At 47.2% G+C, this 18,944-nt stretch overlaps 1 protein-coding gene across 2 annotated transcripts in view; it reads left to right on the top strand.

The window, feature by feature from the left end:
- Nucleotides 1-18,944, top strand: part of GALNT14 (polypeptide N-acetylgalactosaminyltransferase 14) — a 613,086-nt gene that overhangs the window by 577,266 nt on the left and 16,876 nt on the right. For both annotated transcript variants that reach the window (XM_088444427.1, XM_088444425.1), the window contains exon 13: nucleotides 13,901-14,045. In XM_088444427.1, the coding sequence (XP_088300553.1) occupies nucleotides 13,901-14,045 (145 nt within the window). The remainder of the gene's footprint in view (nucleotides 1-13,900; nucleotides 14,046-18,944) is intronic.

The following is an 18,944-nucleotide window of genomic DNA, read 5'->3' as shown; positions in this document are numbered from 1 at the left end:
CATGCAGCAGGTCACAGATGCAGAGTCACACATGCAGCAGGTCACACATGCAGCAGGTCACACATGCAGAGTCACAGATGAAGCGGGTCAGAGATGCAGAGTCATACATGCAGCAGATCACAGATCCAGAGTCACACATGCAGCAGGTCACAGACGCAGAGTCACACATGCAGCAGGTCACAGACGCAGAGTCACACATGCAGAGTCACACCTTCAGCAAATCACAGATGCAGAGTTACACCTGCAGCAAATCACAGATGCAGAGTCACACATGCAGAGTCACACATGCAGCGGGTCGCACATGCAGAGTCACACCTGCAGCAAATCACAGATGCAGAGTCACACCTGCAGCAAATCACAGATGCAGAGTCACACATGCAGTCACACATTCAGCAAGTCACAGATGCAGAGTCACACCTGCAGCAAATCACAGATGCCGAGTCACACATGCAGGAGGTCATAGATGCAGAGTCACACCTTCAGCAAATCACAGATGGAGAGTCACAAATGCAGCAGGTCACAGATGCAGGGTCACACATGCAGCAGGTCATAGATGCAGAGTCACACATGCAGCAGGTCATAGATGCAGAGTCACACATGCAGAGTCACACCTTCAGCAAATCACAGATGCAGAGTCACACCTGCAGCAAATCACAGATGCAGAGTCACACCTGCAGCAAATCACAGATGCAGAGTCACACATGCAGCAGGTCACAGACGCAGAGTCACAGATGCAGCGGGTCAGAGATGCAGAGTCATACATGCAGCAGATCACAGATGCAGAGTCACACATGCAGCAGGTCACAGACACAGAGTCACACATGCAGAGTCACACCTTCAGCAAATCACAGATGCGCAGTTACACCTGCAGCAAATCACAGATGCAGAGTCACACATGCAGAGTCACACATGCAGCAAATCACAGATGCAGAGTCACACATGCAGCAGGTCACAGACGCAGAGTCACACATGCAGCAGGTCACAGACGCAGAGTCACACCTTCAGCAAATCACAGATGCACAGTTACACCTGCAGCAAATCACAGATGCAGAGTCACACATGCAGAGTCACACATGCAGCAAATAACAGATGCAGCAAATCACAGATGCAGAGTCACACATGCAGCAAATCACAGATGCAGATGCAGTGGGTTACAGATGCAGAATCATGCATGCAGCGGGTCACAGATGCTGAGTCACAGATGCAGCAGGTCACAGATGCAGAGTCACACATGCAGCGGGTCACAGATACAGTCACACATGCAGCGGGTCACAGATGCAGGGTCACACATGCAGCAGGTCATAGATGCAGAGTCACACATGCAGCAGGTCATAGATGCAGAGTCACACATGCAGAGTCACACCTTCAGCAAATCACAGATGCAGAGTCACACCTGCAGCAAATCACAGATGCAGAGTCACACCTGCAGCAAATCACAGATGCAGAGTCACACATGCAGCAGGTCACAGACGCAGAGTCACAGATGCAGCGGGTCAGAGATGCAGAGTCATACATGCAGCAGATCACAGATGCAGAGTCACACATGCAGCAGGTCACAGACGCAGAGTCACACATGCAGAGTCACACCTTCAGCAAATCACAGATGCGCAGTTACACCTGCAGCAAATCACAGATGCAGAGTCACACATGCAGAGTCACACATGCAGCAAATCACAGATGCAGAGTCACACATGCAGCAGGTCATAGACGCAGAGTCACACATGCAGCAGGTCACAGACGCAGAGTCACACCTTCAGCAAATCACAGATGCACAGTTACACCTGCAGCAAATCACAGATGCAGAGTCACACATGCAGAGTCACACATGCAGCAAATAACAGATGCAGAGTCACACCTGTAGCAAATCACAGATGCAGAGTCACACATGCAGCAAATCACAGATGCAGATGTAGTGGGTTACAGATGCAGAATCGTGCATGCAGCGGGTCACAGATGCTGAGTCACAGATGCAGAGTCACACATGCAGCAGGTCACAGATGCAGAGTCACACATGCAGCGGGTCACAGATACAGTCACACATGCAGCGGGTCACAGATGCAGAGTCACACATGCAGCAGATCACAGATGCAGAGTCACACAAGCAGCAGATCACAGATGCAGAGTCACACATGCAGCGGGTCACAGATGCAGCAGATCATATATGCAGAGTCACACATGCAGCAGGTCACAGATGCAGAGTCACACATGCAGCAGATCACAGGTGCAGAGTCACACATGCAGCGGGTCACAGATGCAGTCATACATGCAGCAGGTCACAGATGCTGAGTCACACATGCAGGTCACAGATGCAGAGTCACAGATGCAGCAGGTCATAGATACAGAGTCAAACATGTAGCAGGTCACAGATGCAGAGTCACAGATGCAGATTCAGCAGGTCACATATACAGAGTCAAACATGCAGCAGATCACAGATGCAGAGTCATACATGCAGCAGGTCACACATGCAGGTCACAGATGCAGAGTCACACATGCAGCAGGTCACACATGCAGATTCACACATGCAGCGGGTCACAGATGCAGAGTCACACATGCAGCAGGTCACAGATGCAGAGTCATACATGCAGCAGATCACAGATGCAGAGTCATACATGCAGCAGTTCATACATGCAGCAGGTCACAGATGCAGAGTCACACATGCAGCAGGTCACAGATGCAGAGTCACACATGTAGCAGGTCACAGATGCAGAGTCACACATGCAGCAGGTCACAGATACAGAGTCACACATGCAACAGGTCACAGATGCAGAGTCACACATGCAGCAGGTCACAGATACAGAGTCACACAGGCAGCAGGTCACAGAGGCAGAGTCACACATGCAGCAGGTCACAGATGCAGAGTCACACATGCAGCAGGTCACAGATGCAGAGTCACACATGTAGCAGGTCACAGATGCAGAGTCACACATGCAGCAGGTCAAAGATGCAGCAGGTCACAGATACAGAGTCACACATGCAGAAGGTCACAGATGCAGAGTCACACATGCAGCAGGTCACATATGCAGAGTCACACATGCAGCAGGTGACAGATACAGAGTCACAGATGCAGCAGGTGACAGATACAGAGTCACACATGCAGCAGGTCACACATGCAGCAGGTCACACATGCAGATTCATACATGCAGCGGGTCACAGATGCAGAGTCACACATGCAGCAGGTCATAGATGCAGAGTCATACATGCAGCAGATCACAGATGCAGAGTCATACATGCAGCAGTTCATACATGCAGCAGGTCACAGATGCAGACTCACACATGCAGCAGGTCACAGATGCAGACTCACACATGCAGCAGGTCACAGATGCAGAGTCACACATGTAGCAGGTCACAGATGCAGAGTCACACATGCAGCAGGTCACAGATGCAGCAGGTCACAGATACAGAGTCACACATGCAGCAGGTCACAGACGCAGAGTCACACATGCAGCAGGTCACAGACGCAGAGTCACACATGCAGAGTCACACCTTCAGCAAATCACAGATGCAGAGTTACACCTGCAGCAAATCACAGATGCAGAGTCACACATGCAGAGTCACACATGCAGCGGGTCGCACATGCAGAGTCACACCTGCAGCAAATCACAGATGCAGAGTCACACCTGCAGCAAATCACAGATGCAGAGTCACACATGCAGTCACACATTCAGCAAGTCACAGATGCAGAGTCACACCTGCAGCAAATCACAGATGCCGAGTCACACATGCAGGAGGTCATAGATGCAGAGTCACACCTTCAGCAAATCACAGATGGAGAGTCACAAATGCAGCAGGTCACAGATGCAGGGTCACACATGCAGCAGGTCATAGATGCAGAGTCACACATGCAGCAGGTCATAGATGCAGAGTCACACATGCAGAGTCACACCTTCAGCAAATCACAGATGCAGAGTCACACCTGCAGCAAATCACAGATGCAGAGTCACACCTGCAGCAAATCACAGATGCAGAGTCACACATGCAGCAGGTCACAGACGCAGAGTCACAGATGCAGCGGGTCAGAGATGCAGAGTCATACATGCAGCAGATCACAGATGCAGAGTCACACATGCAGCAGGTCACAGACACAGAGTCACACATGCAGAGTCACACCTTCAGCAAATCACAGATGCGCAGTTACACCTGCAGCAAATCACAGATGCAGAGTCACACATGCAGAGTCACACATGCAGCAAATCACAGATGCAGAGTCACACATGCAGCAGGTCACAGACGCAGAGTCACACATGCAGCAGGTCACAGACGCAGAGTCACACCTTCAGCAAATCACAGATGCACAGTTACACCTGCAGCAAATCACAGATGCAGAGTCACACATGCAGAGTCACACATGCAGCAAATAACAGATGCAGCAAATCACAGATGCAGAGTCACACATGCAGCAAATCACAGATGCAGATGCAGTGGGTTACAGATGCAGAATCATGCATGCAGCGGGTCACAGATGCTGAGTCACAGATGCAGCAGGTCACAGATGCAGAGTCACACATGCAGCGGGTCACAGATACAGTCACACATGCAGCGGGTCACAGATGCAGGGTCACACATGCAGCAGGTCATAGATGCAGAGTCACACATGCAGCAGGTCATAGATGCAGAGTCACACATGCAGAGTCACACCTTCAGCAAATCACAGATGCAGAGTCACACCTGCAGCAAATCACAGATGCAGAGTCACACCTGCAGCAAATCACAGATGCAGAGTCACACATGCAGCAGGTCACAGACGCAGAGTCACAGATGCAGCGGGTCAGAGATGCAGAGTCATACATGCAGCAGATCACAGATGCAGAGTCACACATGCAGCAGGTCACAGACGCAGAGTCACACATGCAGAGTCACACCTTCAGCAAATCACAGATGCGCAGTTACACCTGCAGCAAATCACAGATGCAGAGTCACACATGCAGAGTCACACATGCAGCAAATCACAGATGCAGAGTCACACATGCAGCAGGTCATAGACGCAGAGTCACACATGCAGCAGGTCACAGACGCAGAGTCACACCTTCAGCAAATCACAGATGCACAGTTACACCTGCAGCAAATCACAGATGCAGAGTCACACATGCAGAGTCACACATGCAGCAAATAACAGATGCAGAGTCACACCTGTAGCAAATCACAGATGCAGAGTCACACATGCAGCAAATCACAGATGCAGATGTAGTGGGTTACAGATGCAGAATCGTGCATGCAGCGGGTCACAGATGCTGAGTCACAGATGCAGAGTCACACATGCAGCAGGTCACAGATGCAGAGTCACACATGCAGCGGGTCACAGATACAGTCACACATGCAGCGGGTCACAGATGCAGAGTCACACATGCAGCAGATCACAGATGCAGAGTCACACAAGCAGCAGATCACAGATGCAGAGTCACACATGCAGCGGGTCACAGATGCAGCAGATCATATATGCAGAGTCACACATGCAGCAGGTCACAGATGCAGAGTCACACATGCAGCAGATCACAGGTGCAGAGTCACACATGCAGCGGGTCACAGATGCAGTCATACATGCAGCAGGTCACAGATGCTGAGTCACACATGCAGGTCACAGATGCAGAGTCACAGATGCAGCAGGTCATAGATACAGAGTCAAACATGTAGCAGGTCACAGATGCAGAGTCACAGATGCAGATTCAGCAGGTCACATATACAGAGTCAAACATGCAGCAGATCACAGATGCAGAGTCATACATGCAGCAGGTCACACATGCAGGTCACAGATGCAGAGTCACACATGCAGCAGGTCACACATGCAGATTCACACATGCAGCGGGTCACAGATGCAGAGTCACACATGCAGCAGGTCACAGATGCAGAGTCATACATGCAGCAGATCACAGATGCAGAGTCATACATGCAGCAGTTCATACATGCAGCAGGTCACAGATGCAGAGTCACACATGCAGCAGGTCACAGATGCAGAGTCACACATGTAGCAGGTCACAGATGCAGAGTCACACATGCAGCAGGTCACAGATACAGAGTCACACATGCAACAGGTCACAGATGCAGAGTCACACATGCAGCAGGTCACAGATACAGAGTCACACAGGCAGCAGGTCACAGAGGCAGAGTCACACATGCAGCAGGTCACAGATGCAGAGTCACACATGCAGCAGGTCACAGATGCAGAGTCACACATGTAGCAGGTCACAGATGCAGAGTCACACATGCAGCAGGTCAAAGATGCAGCAGGTCACAGATACAGAGTCACACATGCAACAGGTCACAGATGCAGAGTCACACATGCAGCAGGTCACAGATACAGAGTCACAGATGCAGAAGGTCACAGATGCAGAGTCACACATGCAGCAGGTCACATATGCAGAGTCACACATGCAGCAGGTGACAGATACAGAGTCACAGATGCAGCAGGTGACAGATACAGAGTCACACATGCAGCAGGTCACACATGCAGCAGGTCACACATGCAGATTCATACATGCAGCGGGTCACAGATGCAGAGTCACACATGCAGCAGGTCACAGATGCAGAGTCATACATGCAGCAGATCACAGATGCAGAGTCATACATGCAGCAGTTCATACATGCAGCAGGTCACAGATGCAGACTCACACATGCAGCAGGTCACAGATGCAGACTCACACATGCAGCAGGTCACAGATGCAGAGTCACACATGTAGCAGGTCACAGATGCAGAGTCACACATGCAGCAGGTCACAGATGCAGCAGGTCACAGATACAGAGTCTCACATGCAACAGGTCACAGATGCAGGTCACACATGCAGCAGGTCACAGATACAGAGTCACACAGGCAGCAGGTCACAGCAGCAGAGTCACACAGGCAGCAGGTCACAGATGCAGAGTCACACATGCAGCAGGTCACAGATGCAGAGTCACACATGTAGCAGGTCACAGATGCAGAGTTACACATGCAGCAGGTCAAAGATGCAGCAGGTCACAGATACAGAGTCACACATGCAACAGGTCACAGATGCAGAGTCACACATGCAGCAGGTCACAGATACAGAGTCACAGATGCAGAAGGTCACAGATGCAGAGTCACACATGCAGCAGGTCACAGATGCAGAGTCACACATGCAGCAGGTCACAGATACAGAGTCACAGATGCAGCAGGTGACAGATACAGAGTCACACATACAGCAGGTGACAGATGCAGAGTCACTCATGCAGCAGGTCAGAGATGCAGAGTCACACCTGCAGCGGGTCACAGATGCAGAGTCACACAGGCAGCAGGTCACAGAGGCATCTGTATTGTATCCTCATTAGTCAGATGCGATACAGAGAGGAGAGACTACGGGGAAGGAGCTGGCACTTCATGGAAACAGATTGCTTTGATTTGCTGAAGTTTCGATTTATATAAATGTTTTATATACAGTTTTATCACAGAAAGAATCATTCACTCATAAAAGATAGTTTTTACCGGTGAGAGTAAATGTAACTATGTAGAATATACAGCATGTAGGTACGGAGTTACCTAACTCATCAACGCCGATTCACAAAGCACCAGTACGCCATTAGCCTGCTCGCGGAGGGGGAGGTAATGGGGGGCTGATACAAAACGCAGGTTTGTCGTCTCTGTTTTCTGGGCGTGCGTCAGTCACTTTGAATTACAGATGTGTCCTCTTTACATCTTTGCCGATCGCGCTGAAAATGTGGACGACTGCGTGCACCATGCAATCCTATGGAGTCATGGGTGTGAATGCAGCGCACGTACCTATCTGCGGGTGCGCTACTCTCGCTATGAGTGGCGCGATTTTCCGCAAAAGTGGCAAAGATGCCAGGGGACACATCTGTAATTCACAATTCGGACTGGCCCGGGCGTTTTTAGTTGAGACGGACACTCGGAGACAGCATAGCATTGCTCGGAAGTTCGATGGTGCGGCCGATGTGTGACCGATGTTCCCATGTATGCACAATAACTCATTGTAATAATGCAAGTACTGATGAGGGTATTTGCAGCACAGTCTGGAAAAAAGTTTCACATTTCAAAAAGAGAAAGACGAAAGTGGCCTCTTACAGATCAGTGCACAAATGCAGATGGTGACATCTAGAACAGTTCCAGATTCAGATTCACAGACACAAGATACAATGCCCATCGTTCACTTTGCAAATAAATCCTCCCTGCGACCGCGGACACTAATCAATCGATTTATATGGACGTTGGTCGCTTGTGTAATGTAAAATAGCTCAAATTAAAATAGCTTTACTCAAACGTATCGTAACAAAATGGACCCTTTTGCTGCTTTGTCTGGCATGTGGTTCCGGTCCGTGAGAGAGCCGAATGTTCACCCCTTGAGCTACCATCCTGCTAACGGGAGCCCCCCACTTATAACGTGCGGTGTTGGATTCATTATTGAACAGAAGGATTATATGTACAATATGGACACATTTTCCCTCATTCAGAGCCACTCGCTATCGGCAGTACGCTCGTTCCGAACGATGTTCGCACATCTGCGCATGCGTACGGTTTTTAGTACGCATGCGCGAACCAGTCAGTGCAGCCGAAAATCATTTGTACGCTATATAGCGAGTGCCTGCTATTTTGAGTGACAGAATGAGGCGTATGTGGGTGGTAACAGGGGAAGGTGCTTGAAAACGGGGAGTGGAGATCCGAACGCAGGCGTGCTTAAAGGTCAAAACGGGCGTTTTAAGGGAGTGCATAATTAATACAGCAGCGTCATTGACCACGTCACTTGGTTTTTTTTAACTCAGAACTGCTCGCAAAATAGCGGTTGAAAAAACCAACCACAAGAATAGCGAGCAGTTCATATGCTGTACGATGTACTCGATGAATCTAATAAATAGCGGACATGACATTTTTATCAAATAAACGAGCGTATGTTTTGCTCGCTCGTTCAGACTTAGAGGTGTGAACAGACTGCAATTTGCGAATGGATCATTTGAATAGCCACCCCTTGTTTTTGAACGAACGACCGCAAATAGCGAACGGCTCTGAATCAGGCCCATTATCAGCTACTTCATCTACAGAGGAACTCATACCCTTGGCCCAGGTTACACGGCAGAAGCTGCACTGTAGGTAAACGCTAGTTACACTCTACTGGAAAGTGTATCTAGCAAATGGTTTCAGATAGGATATCGGCGATGGGCGTCATTTAAAATGTAATTTTAGGTAATGTTGGTACCGGGATGCAGTTAAGGTGCTGGCGGTCGGCATGCCGGGGGTCGAAATTCCAGCGGCGGAAACCCGACCCGCGTACAGAATACTGGCGCTGGAGTCCCAACATCACTAGAGATGCTGATACCGGAATCCCAACAGCGGGCATCCCAGACGCAAGTATAGTGGGCTGGGTTAGGTTTATGCCGCGGGGGGAGGGTTAGGTTAGGTTGCAGGCAGGTGGGGTTAGGTTTAGACACCACCGGTGGGGGGTTTAGGGTTAGGCACTAAGGGAGGAGGGTTAGGTTTAGTCAACAAGGGGAAAGGGTTAGGTTTAGGCACTAAGGGAGGAGGGTTAGGTTTAGTCAACAAGGGGAAAGGGTTAGGTTTAGGCACTGACGGGGAGGGTTAGGGTTAAGCTGCTGGGAGGGGGGGGTTAGGTTGCAGGAAGGGAAAAGTTAGGGTTAGGGAGTGAAGGGGGGAGGATTAGGATACTTGAGCCCTGACGGGATTCCGAGCTTCGGGATGCCGCTGTTGGTCTTTTGACCGCTGGCATCCGGACTGCCGATCTCCCGTATGTATTCCGTTGGTACCTTTTCATGCATTTTACCCTATACAGTGCCATATTTTTCCCCGTCTGGTAATTTTCGGGGCGTGTCTCATTCTGCGTCTGCCATCACGTGCACATTGAAAGTGACTCCGGCGTCAGAAGTAATTGATTCTAATCCAATATACCGATAAGGACCCCTTACCAGTCTTCACCAGATTCAAACAATGCTCAGCTGCCTCAGTGAGACGATATAAAGTTATATAAGATGATAAATCCTGCTCTGAAAGTGATAGTTATTTAATAAATGAAGATAATCCTAATGATAATTCATGTTTTATTTATTAATTAATGTAAAGTTTATCCTTATGTTAATTTGTTAAAATTACCTGTTGATTAAATACCAAACTGTTCAACGTTTCGGTGTACAGTAAATAAATAATTCACACCACAGTGTAAACAAGGAGTGAATAGCAAATTAATAAGAATGTACGATGAATTGTTATTAGTCTCTGGGAAGAGACATTATGTAATTAGTAATTACATTCTATAACTTACAGATTTCAACGTAACAGAATTTTTTTTCTTCACTAAAATGTGCAGAGGGTGAGACCCAAATCTTAGTGTGCAATTTAGGGGCCTATTTAGCAATCTGCGGCAACTATCACCACAGTTTATTAAACAGTCTCTGCAAATTTGCGCAGGTGTAACCCGGTTGGCTGAAAGAAGCTGCACATTAGATTATTTTACGAAGCAAACAACAGATGTAGGAGTATTTGTGTTTGCCTACTTACTTACTGGCCTACTCTCCTGAAAGGTGCAGGAGTCTCACAATTTTTCGGGTAGGCCCCCGCACCCCGAATCTCGTATGCCACATACTACTTAGTGAAGTGGGCAGGATAGGGCGATAATTGCCTGGAACCGCGGGTCCGTAGGTAGTGGGTGGGGCTAGATACTGCAAATCACATGATTTTAGCTCCACCCCCACCTCGGACCTGTAATTTGCAGCATTTTGCCGTGACAGGGGTGGGGCGTAGGGACGTGAGAAACAGTAAGCGAATTGCTACTTCTAATACTGAAAATACTACTTTGCAATGACATTTATGACACTACAATATTCTCACATATGACACATTATCATTATCATATCATGCATGAATAGGGTTCATATTTTCTACGGAATGGGTATGTAATGCCGGCTGTCAGGGTGCCTCCTGTCAGAATACCAACAGCATAATCCCGATGGTTGGTATACCGACAGGGGTCGACTAAGTATACTTACCCTCCCCCTCTAACCCTCCCTTCTTGTAGCCTAACCCTAACTCTCACCACCCCGCACCCCAACCCACCCCGTTAGTGCCTAAACCTAATCCCCCCCTTCGTGCCTAACCCTAACACCCCCAGTGGTGCCTAACCCCCACTAGGGGTGCCTAACCCTAACTTCTCCCCCCAAAAAAACTAACCCTAACTCTGCTACGTTCCCTAAACCTAACCATCCCCCCCTACGGCTAACACTAAGGGCACACGGACTTACCTCATTCGGGCTGGCGTCCTTCGGCGTCGGGGTTAAGATAGACATCGGTATTTCGGCGCCCATCTTAAGTCCCTTGTCGGGATTTGGATGTCAGTATTGAGACCGGCGGCATCGCGGCCGCCGGTCTCATACCTGCATCCCTTTTCTACTAACATGCCAGAGTTTCTGAAACAGTACATGTTTTCAATGTATCCTCAGGAATAGTTAGTACCACCTGTCAGGGGCCACTCTAGTTGGCGGCACAAGGGAGTAGACTTTGGCACTGTGCCAGTCATCACTGTATCAGACCTATAGTTGCTGACTTGGTGGCGGCGCCATCCGGAAGGGAGACTTGCCCACTTTTCTGGGCGGGAGAGTAGACAAATATGACTGTAGCTCTATTGTATCAGTCAGTTAATGCACCAGTGCGCCAGCTAAAAGATCTGGGAAACATGCTCTGTTAGTGACTGGTTTCTACAAACACAAGTCTACGCTATTAGGGGGAGTAAGTAAACACACTTATACGCCTGATGCTAATTACTGCTGTTTTTAAGTAGGACGTATCTTGAGATAAGTGCGACTCAACATACTGTACACACATAAATATGTACACACTGTATACTGTACACACATAAATATGTACACACTGTATACTGTATACTGTACACACATAAATATGTACACACTGTATACTGTACACACATAAATATGTACACACTGTATACTGCATACTGTACACACATAAATATGTACACACTGTATACTGTACACACATAAATATGTACACACTGTATACTGTACACACATAAATATGTACACACTGTACACTATACTGTACACACATAAATATGTACACACTGTATGTTGTATACTGTACACACATAAATATGTACACACCGTATACTGTACACACATAAATATGTACACACTGTATACTGTACGCACATAAATATGTACACACTGTACACTATACTGTACACACATAAATATGTACACACTGTACGCTGTATACTGTACACACATAAATATGTACACACCCTATACTGTACACACATAAATATGTACACACTGTATACTGTACGCACATAAATATGTACACACTGTACACTATACTGTACACACATAAATATGTACACACTGTATGCTGTATACTGTACACACATAAATATGTACACACTGTACACTATACTGTACACACATAAATATGTACACACTGTACACTATACTGTACACACATAAATATGTACACATTGTACGCTGTATACTGTACACACATAAATATGTACACACCGTATACTGTACACACAAAATATGTACACACTGTATACTGTACACACATAAATATGTACACTATACTGTACACACAAATATGTACACACTGTATACTGTACACACATAAATATGTACACACTGTACACTCTACACACAAATATGTACACTGTATACTGTACACACATAAATATGTACACACTGTACACTGTATACTGTACACACATAAATATGTACACTGTATACTGTACACACAATAATATGTATGCACTGTACACTATACTGTACACACATAAATATGTACACACTGTATACTGTACACACATTAATATGTACACACTGTACACTATACTGTACACACATAAATATGTACACACTGTACACTATACTGTACACACATAAATATGTACACACTGTATACTGTACACACATTAATATGTACACACTGTACACTATACTGTACACACATAAATATGTACACACTGTACACTATACTGTACACACATAAATATGTACACACTGTATACTGTACACACATAAATATGTACACACTGTACACTATACTGTACACACATAAATATGTACACACTGTATACTGTACACACATAAATATGTACACACTGTACACTATACTGTACACACATAAATATGTACACACTGTATACTGTATACTGTACACACATAAATATGTACACACTGTACACTATACTGTACACACATAAATATGTACACACTGTACGCTGTATACTGTACACACATAAATATGTACACACCGTATACTGTACACACATAAATATGCAGCAGAATGTTTGTGTGTGTGTTCAGAGTGCAAAATGTTGCAAACTCCTAATGAGGCCCTTTGTGTAATTGCTGTGCGATCCTCTCAGTCACATCATCCTGACACAGGATTGAGTGAGTTGAGTATTTTTTATTGAAAATGTTTTTCCAATTAAACAATACTATAACAATAAATAAAAAAATAAAAAAACACACAATAATTATCACACATCAAAATCGTAAAGCATATCCATCACAAATATATAGAACACCTAATATAAATATCACATTCGCAAACAGCAGAGCATAAAAAAAAAAACTACAGCAGATATAAACTTATTATATAAATATATGAAAAATAGAATAATAGACTCATTGCAGAAAAGTATCAAAATCATCTAGTACAGAATATACAATATATATCACGCTAGAGCATTAACACTTAATTGCTAGGGCACAGAATGTAGAAACCTCCATTCCCAATATGCATTAGATAATCAATACTGACACATTATTAAACTCTGGAAGTTTATTTTGGTCAAAAAGGTAAAACCGTTGCCAACGCTGTCCTGACACGGCGCTGCACGGAACATGTGATAGTATGCATGCAATAATTGTATCTATTTGAGTACATGGGATGACGTGATATACTGTATGTGTTTTGCAGAATTCCGGCAGAATCCTTATCCAAATCAGGAATAATTAGACAGAGACAGCGATGTATTGAGTCCCAGAAGACGGGAGGACAGGACGCACCTACCCTAAACCTTGTACCTTGTAGCAGCCTTAAAGAAGTGGCCGAAAAATCTCAGGTACCGTGTTCACCTACCGTCATCTACACAAATGGCTGTACACAATAATATCCCACCTATGTACTGTATTGTACCCTAAGCTCAAACACTGAGTTGTTGCTCTAAGCAGCCCCTACAATGAATTGTACACAGCGCCATAACAGGGCAGCAGGGCACTTTGCTGGCCACGCCCACTCATCCCATGACATCATGTTGTGACACCGAAGGGGTCAGGGCCTGGGAAGTGGAGCACTGCTTGAAGAATTCTAAGAACGCTCCGGGTGGCCCTCCAGCCATTCTGCTCTGGAATGGCTGGAGGGTGCCATTCCAGGCACGATTGGGGTTGGTTGTTGGAGGGTTAATCTTCGATGGTCACATCAATGGTGTCATCGGTGCTTAGCATCGATAGCTTGAAACCATTGAATCCCTGCTTGTGTTACACAGCGGGCGGCGGGCCAATAAGGGAAATCAGTGACAAGTAATGAACTGGGCTAAGTGCTCTCTCTATGTCATAGATGGCGGAGAACCTTCGGATCTCCCCTATCGATGGCAAAACTACAGAGCATTGTTGGCAAACCATCGATGGTTGCTACAGTGTCGCTGACACTGTAACATAGCATTTCGCATGCAGATACACCCACGGTCGTACACAGAATACAGGCATGCCGCACATCACTTTAATCAGCAGAAGGTGCTTGTGCGTCCCTATTCGCATCGCTGTGCGAATAAAACGCATTTGAAGGAACAAAAAGTCACTCAGGGCCTAATTCAGACCCGCTCACGAGCGCTGAGCGCTCGCAAGTGGGTCAATGTTGGCCCAGTGCACATGCGCATGACGGAGGGGGCTCCGTCATGCGCATGCGCTAGATCCAAATAGCGACGGCCAAGCCGTCCCTATGGGTCTCGTACCAAAGGGGGCGTGCTGTCGATGGTGAGTGACAGCACGCCCCCTTTGGTGGGCGTGCCGGGGGCGTGGCTGCCCATGGGAACGCCTACCGTCTGTGGCCGGCCCCACTGACATCACTAGTGATGTCAGTGGGAGTGATTTTGGCTCTGATAGAGCCAAAAGCACTCCAGGGCTTGCGGCAGACGAGACCCTACCACAAGGGTCTCGTCGCAAGCCCGATGGTCTTGACCATCGCGACCATCATTTTGGCCGCTCGCATAAGCTGTGGGTGGTCACCCACAGCTATGCGAGCGGCCAGGAGGCTGTTCAAAAAAGAAAACAGCCCGGCCCTGATTCAGAGCGAGCGCTCTGTCAGAGTGTCCGGCTCTGAATCAGGGCCTCAGTGCTACCGAGTCACACGTTATGTGTACCGTGACTTATAATGCACAGAGGATAGATGTATGTGGACACCTGTATATACCTGGATCACTGTAACTAAACAGATCAATAAATGCAGATTTGCAGATAACACCTGACGCCTACACTGCATATTGCTTTATGTTCTATTGTGCCCATGTAAGTGCATAAAGCACGCTGATAAAGAAAGTGTATTCCCTGCACTCCGGGCTCTGTACTGCCAAGTAAATGTAGATTTATATGATGCACTTATCAAAACCCATTACCTTAGGCCTTGCCGTTTGTCTTGCTGACACACAAAGTAAACACACAGCCCAGTCTGACCTCCAATTATATCTTAGAATAGAATATTCAATGTGTCAGCTGTTTTCGCCACAGCTATATACAGTATTTACTAACCTGCTTCACAGTGTCGTTTTGCTGCCATGTTTTTAATTCCAGTTTTCCATTACCAGAAGCTTCAGATTAATAGATTGCCTCGCTTGCCGGTGAAAAATACGATGGCGGCAGATCAGCTGCTTCCAGGGACGGAACTTTCCAACAAATGGCGGCTGCTTTGTAAACATTTGCAGCGTCCGCAGTGATTTCCCTGTTTGATAAACACAATATATTTTCTGTTACAATGTTACACCCGTTAGGCAGCGGGATAAATTGTCCTCAAACGCAAACCGGGCTGGTAGAGTCAATTTTGGTAACCGGCGCGTATATTACACACATTACTCTTCTATATATGCACAGTACAAAAAAATGATAGAAAAATAAAAGAATGCGGGAATTCATAAACTATCAGAATAGTCGCCAGTGTTTGGGGATATCCAGAATATTGTTCTGAGATTTACATCCAACACATTCGAAAAGGTAAAATGTAACGAATGGGTTACAGAGAAACGCAGAATAACGCTTCCTGTTTCTTGTCGCTGTTGCTGATTGGATATTTTTATTTAAAAAAAAAAATGTTAACCACTTCATGACCAGAGGCCGTTTCCTCATCGGACGTTTTTAGATTTCTAACTCTGGCTTTGCTGGGAATAAATTTGTATTGTTTCTTATTCTAGAAGTATAGGAGTTTTTATTATTGAGTTGTATATTTATAGTCATGTATTTATGATGCACAGTTGAACGCTGATTAGCTGCGATGTCTCCCGCATTGCGTGCACTGAACTAACTGCTTATATATTTTCCCTGCATGTAGTGTTGTTTGCGTATCTGCGGCCGGACCGTGCCTCTCCGTACACTTGCTTTTATAGCCGCCATCATTATCCGCATACATTTGCGCCAGCTCTTTACTATGGAATCGGTATGAAATACTGACGGCTGAATAGCCGCCGGTTCTCATACTGATGCCGGAAGCCTGATGACAACATACCACCCACGGGGGCACATAAGTACCCTACCCCTCCCCTCTCCCCCCATCTCACCCTAACCCTCCCTTAGTGGTGCCTAATCCTAACCCCCCTTCTCTCACCCTAAACCTAACCATCCTGGGGGTGTGCCCTACCCTAACCCCCCCTAGCATAACCCTCCCGGGGATGCCTAAACCTAACCCTCCCCCCCGCGACTAAGAGCTAACTATCCCCGCTTACCTTTGTTCGTGATGCCGGCCATCGGGATATTGTCGTCGGGTTAAAGATAGACGTTGGGATTTCGACACCTATCTTTAGTCCTGGGTCGCCTTCCACTGTCGGGATTCCGACGGCCGGCATTCCGGGTGGCGGTAAAGTCATTACATCCCCTTTACTACATGCAAAAGAAATGTCTGAAAACAGGCAAATTTATACATGCGCACAACTCTACGTCAAGCCCGTCCATACGGACGACCCACACAGGGGCGCCAAGAGAAGGGGTGCAGAGAGGGAGGGGGAGTGGTACTGTATACTTGAGCCTGGACTTGTCCCCCCTCGCATAGTTTCTTATCAGTGTTTTGGGGGGAGGGGGTGTGACCACACCTCCCAGATTTGGTTCCCCCTTCCCCCCATCCCTCCAGTACGAGTTCAGCTCTCGGCAGCCCTGGGGGCACGTCAGGCCAAGAGGCCCTTGTGCCATGCCTGGTCGTCACTCAATGTAATTCTGTCTGCATGCAGGACCGGTTCCATAGGGATGACGAGATTCCAGCTGTATTTTATACGTGTTCTGTTTATCTCTACTGTCTGGATTCTGTATATGATATTAATAGCTGATTCCTTGCACCTGTTGCCAGGTGTTTCACTGTAGATTGCCTATCTACTGGAAGCTCAGTGATTTGTATTGCCTGCACCTGGTTAGACTTCTACAATCTCTCCTGTAGAAGATGTGACAGATACACCTAACCTTCTTTTTTAAACAAGACCTATATATAGATTAGCACAGGAGAATAAGATGTGATTTGGGGTGGGCAAGGACCTAGCAGCAGGACGATTTGTAGGGGATGCACAATATTTGTGGAGTATAACAACAGCTATAGTTGAAGTATTACTTGAGGGGCAGTAGGTGGCGCTGTTTATAAGTTGTTGCTGTGTAGTTATTTTTCCTGATACTGGGCCTGATTCAGACCCACTCGCGAGCGGCTGTCCGCTCGCAAGTGGGTCGATGTTATGGACTGAGCATGCGCACGACGGAGGGAGCTCCGTCGTGCGCATGCGCCAGACGCGACGAGCGAAGGAAAGTCCTTCGCTCGTTGTGTCCGATCAAAGGGGGCGTGCTGTCAATGTTGATTGACAGCACGCCCCCTTTGGTGGGCGTGCCGGGGGCGTGCCTCCCTGACGGGGGCGTTCCCACGGGAACGCCTCCCGTCAGAAGCCGGCCCACTGACATCACTAGTGATGTCAGTGGGAGTGATTTTGGCTCTGATAGAGCCAAAATCACTCCGGAGCTTGCGGTTGAAAACCTCAACCGCAGGCTCCGTCTCGCAAATTCGATGGTCGCGATGGTCTCGACCATCGCGACCATCACAATGCACGCTCGTATAGCCTGTGGGTGGTGACCCACAGCTATACGAGCGTCCAGGAGGACGCTCCATGAAAATGGAGCCCGGCCCTCATTCAGAGCGTGCGCTCTGCTCAGAGCGTACGGCTCTGAATGAGGGCCACTCTCTTCTAGAAAGTTAAACTGAAGGCTCCATGTTTTGAATTTTTCATTTACTGGTCACATTAAAGTTTATCCCACAATATTTCCCTGCGTGTTTAAACAAATAAGCATAGGGGGCACAATGTAAAAAAAAACAGAAAAAAACAGCATATGTATATTATGAAATAAATTGCAGTGTTGCTTACAGTAGAAATGCCGGTGTGATTGTCCAAACAAAGTGAGTTTGTCAAACTTTTTAAGATTGAAAATATAATGGTGCCCCCAGTTTTATTTTGTACTACAGACATCGTAGCCTTGAGCGACATAGCATGGGGAAAGAGGGAGGTGGTGTGCTGCAAAGTTGGTGTGGCCTGATAAACAGAGGGTGTGGCCTAAATAAATTGCAATTTGTGGCAGTAATAACAAAACTGTGGCCACGGTGCAATAATTCCCACTTACATCAGGAGACACAAGAGTGCGACACACAGACGGACTAAGGGCTCAGTTGCGAATCGTACGCAGCTCGCTATATGGCCACGCGTTTTAGCACACTGTGTGAGCGCAGAAGCGAATTT

The sequence above is a fragment of the Taudactylus pleione genome, unplaced genomic scaffold (assembly GCF_031769625.1).
Source record: "Taudactylus pleione unplaced genomic scaffold, aTauple2 ptg000363l, whole genome shotgun sequence".
NCBI lineage: Eukaryota > Metazoa > Chordata > Amphibia > Anura > Myobatrachidae > Taudactylus > Taudactylus pleione.
This window is presented reverse-complemented; position numbering and strand designations above follow the sequence as displayed.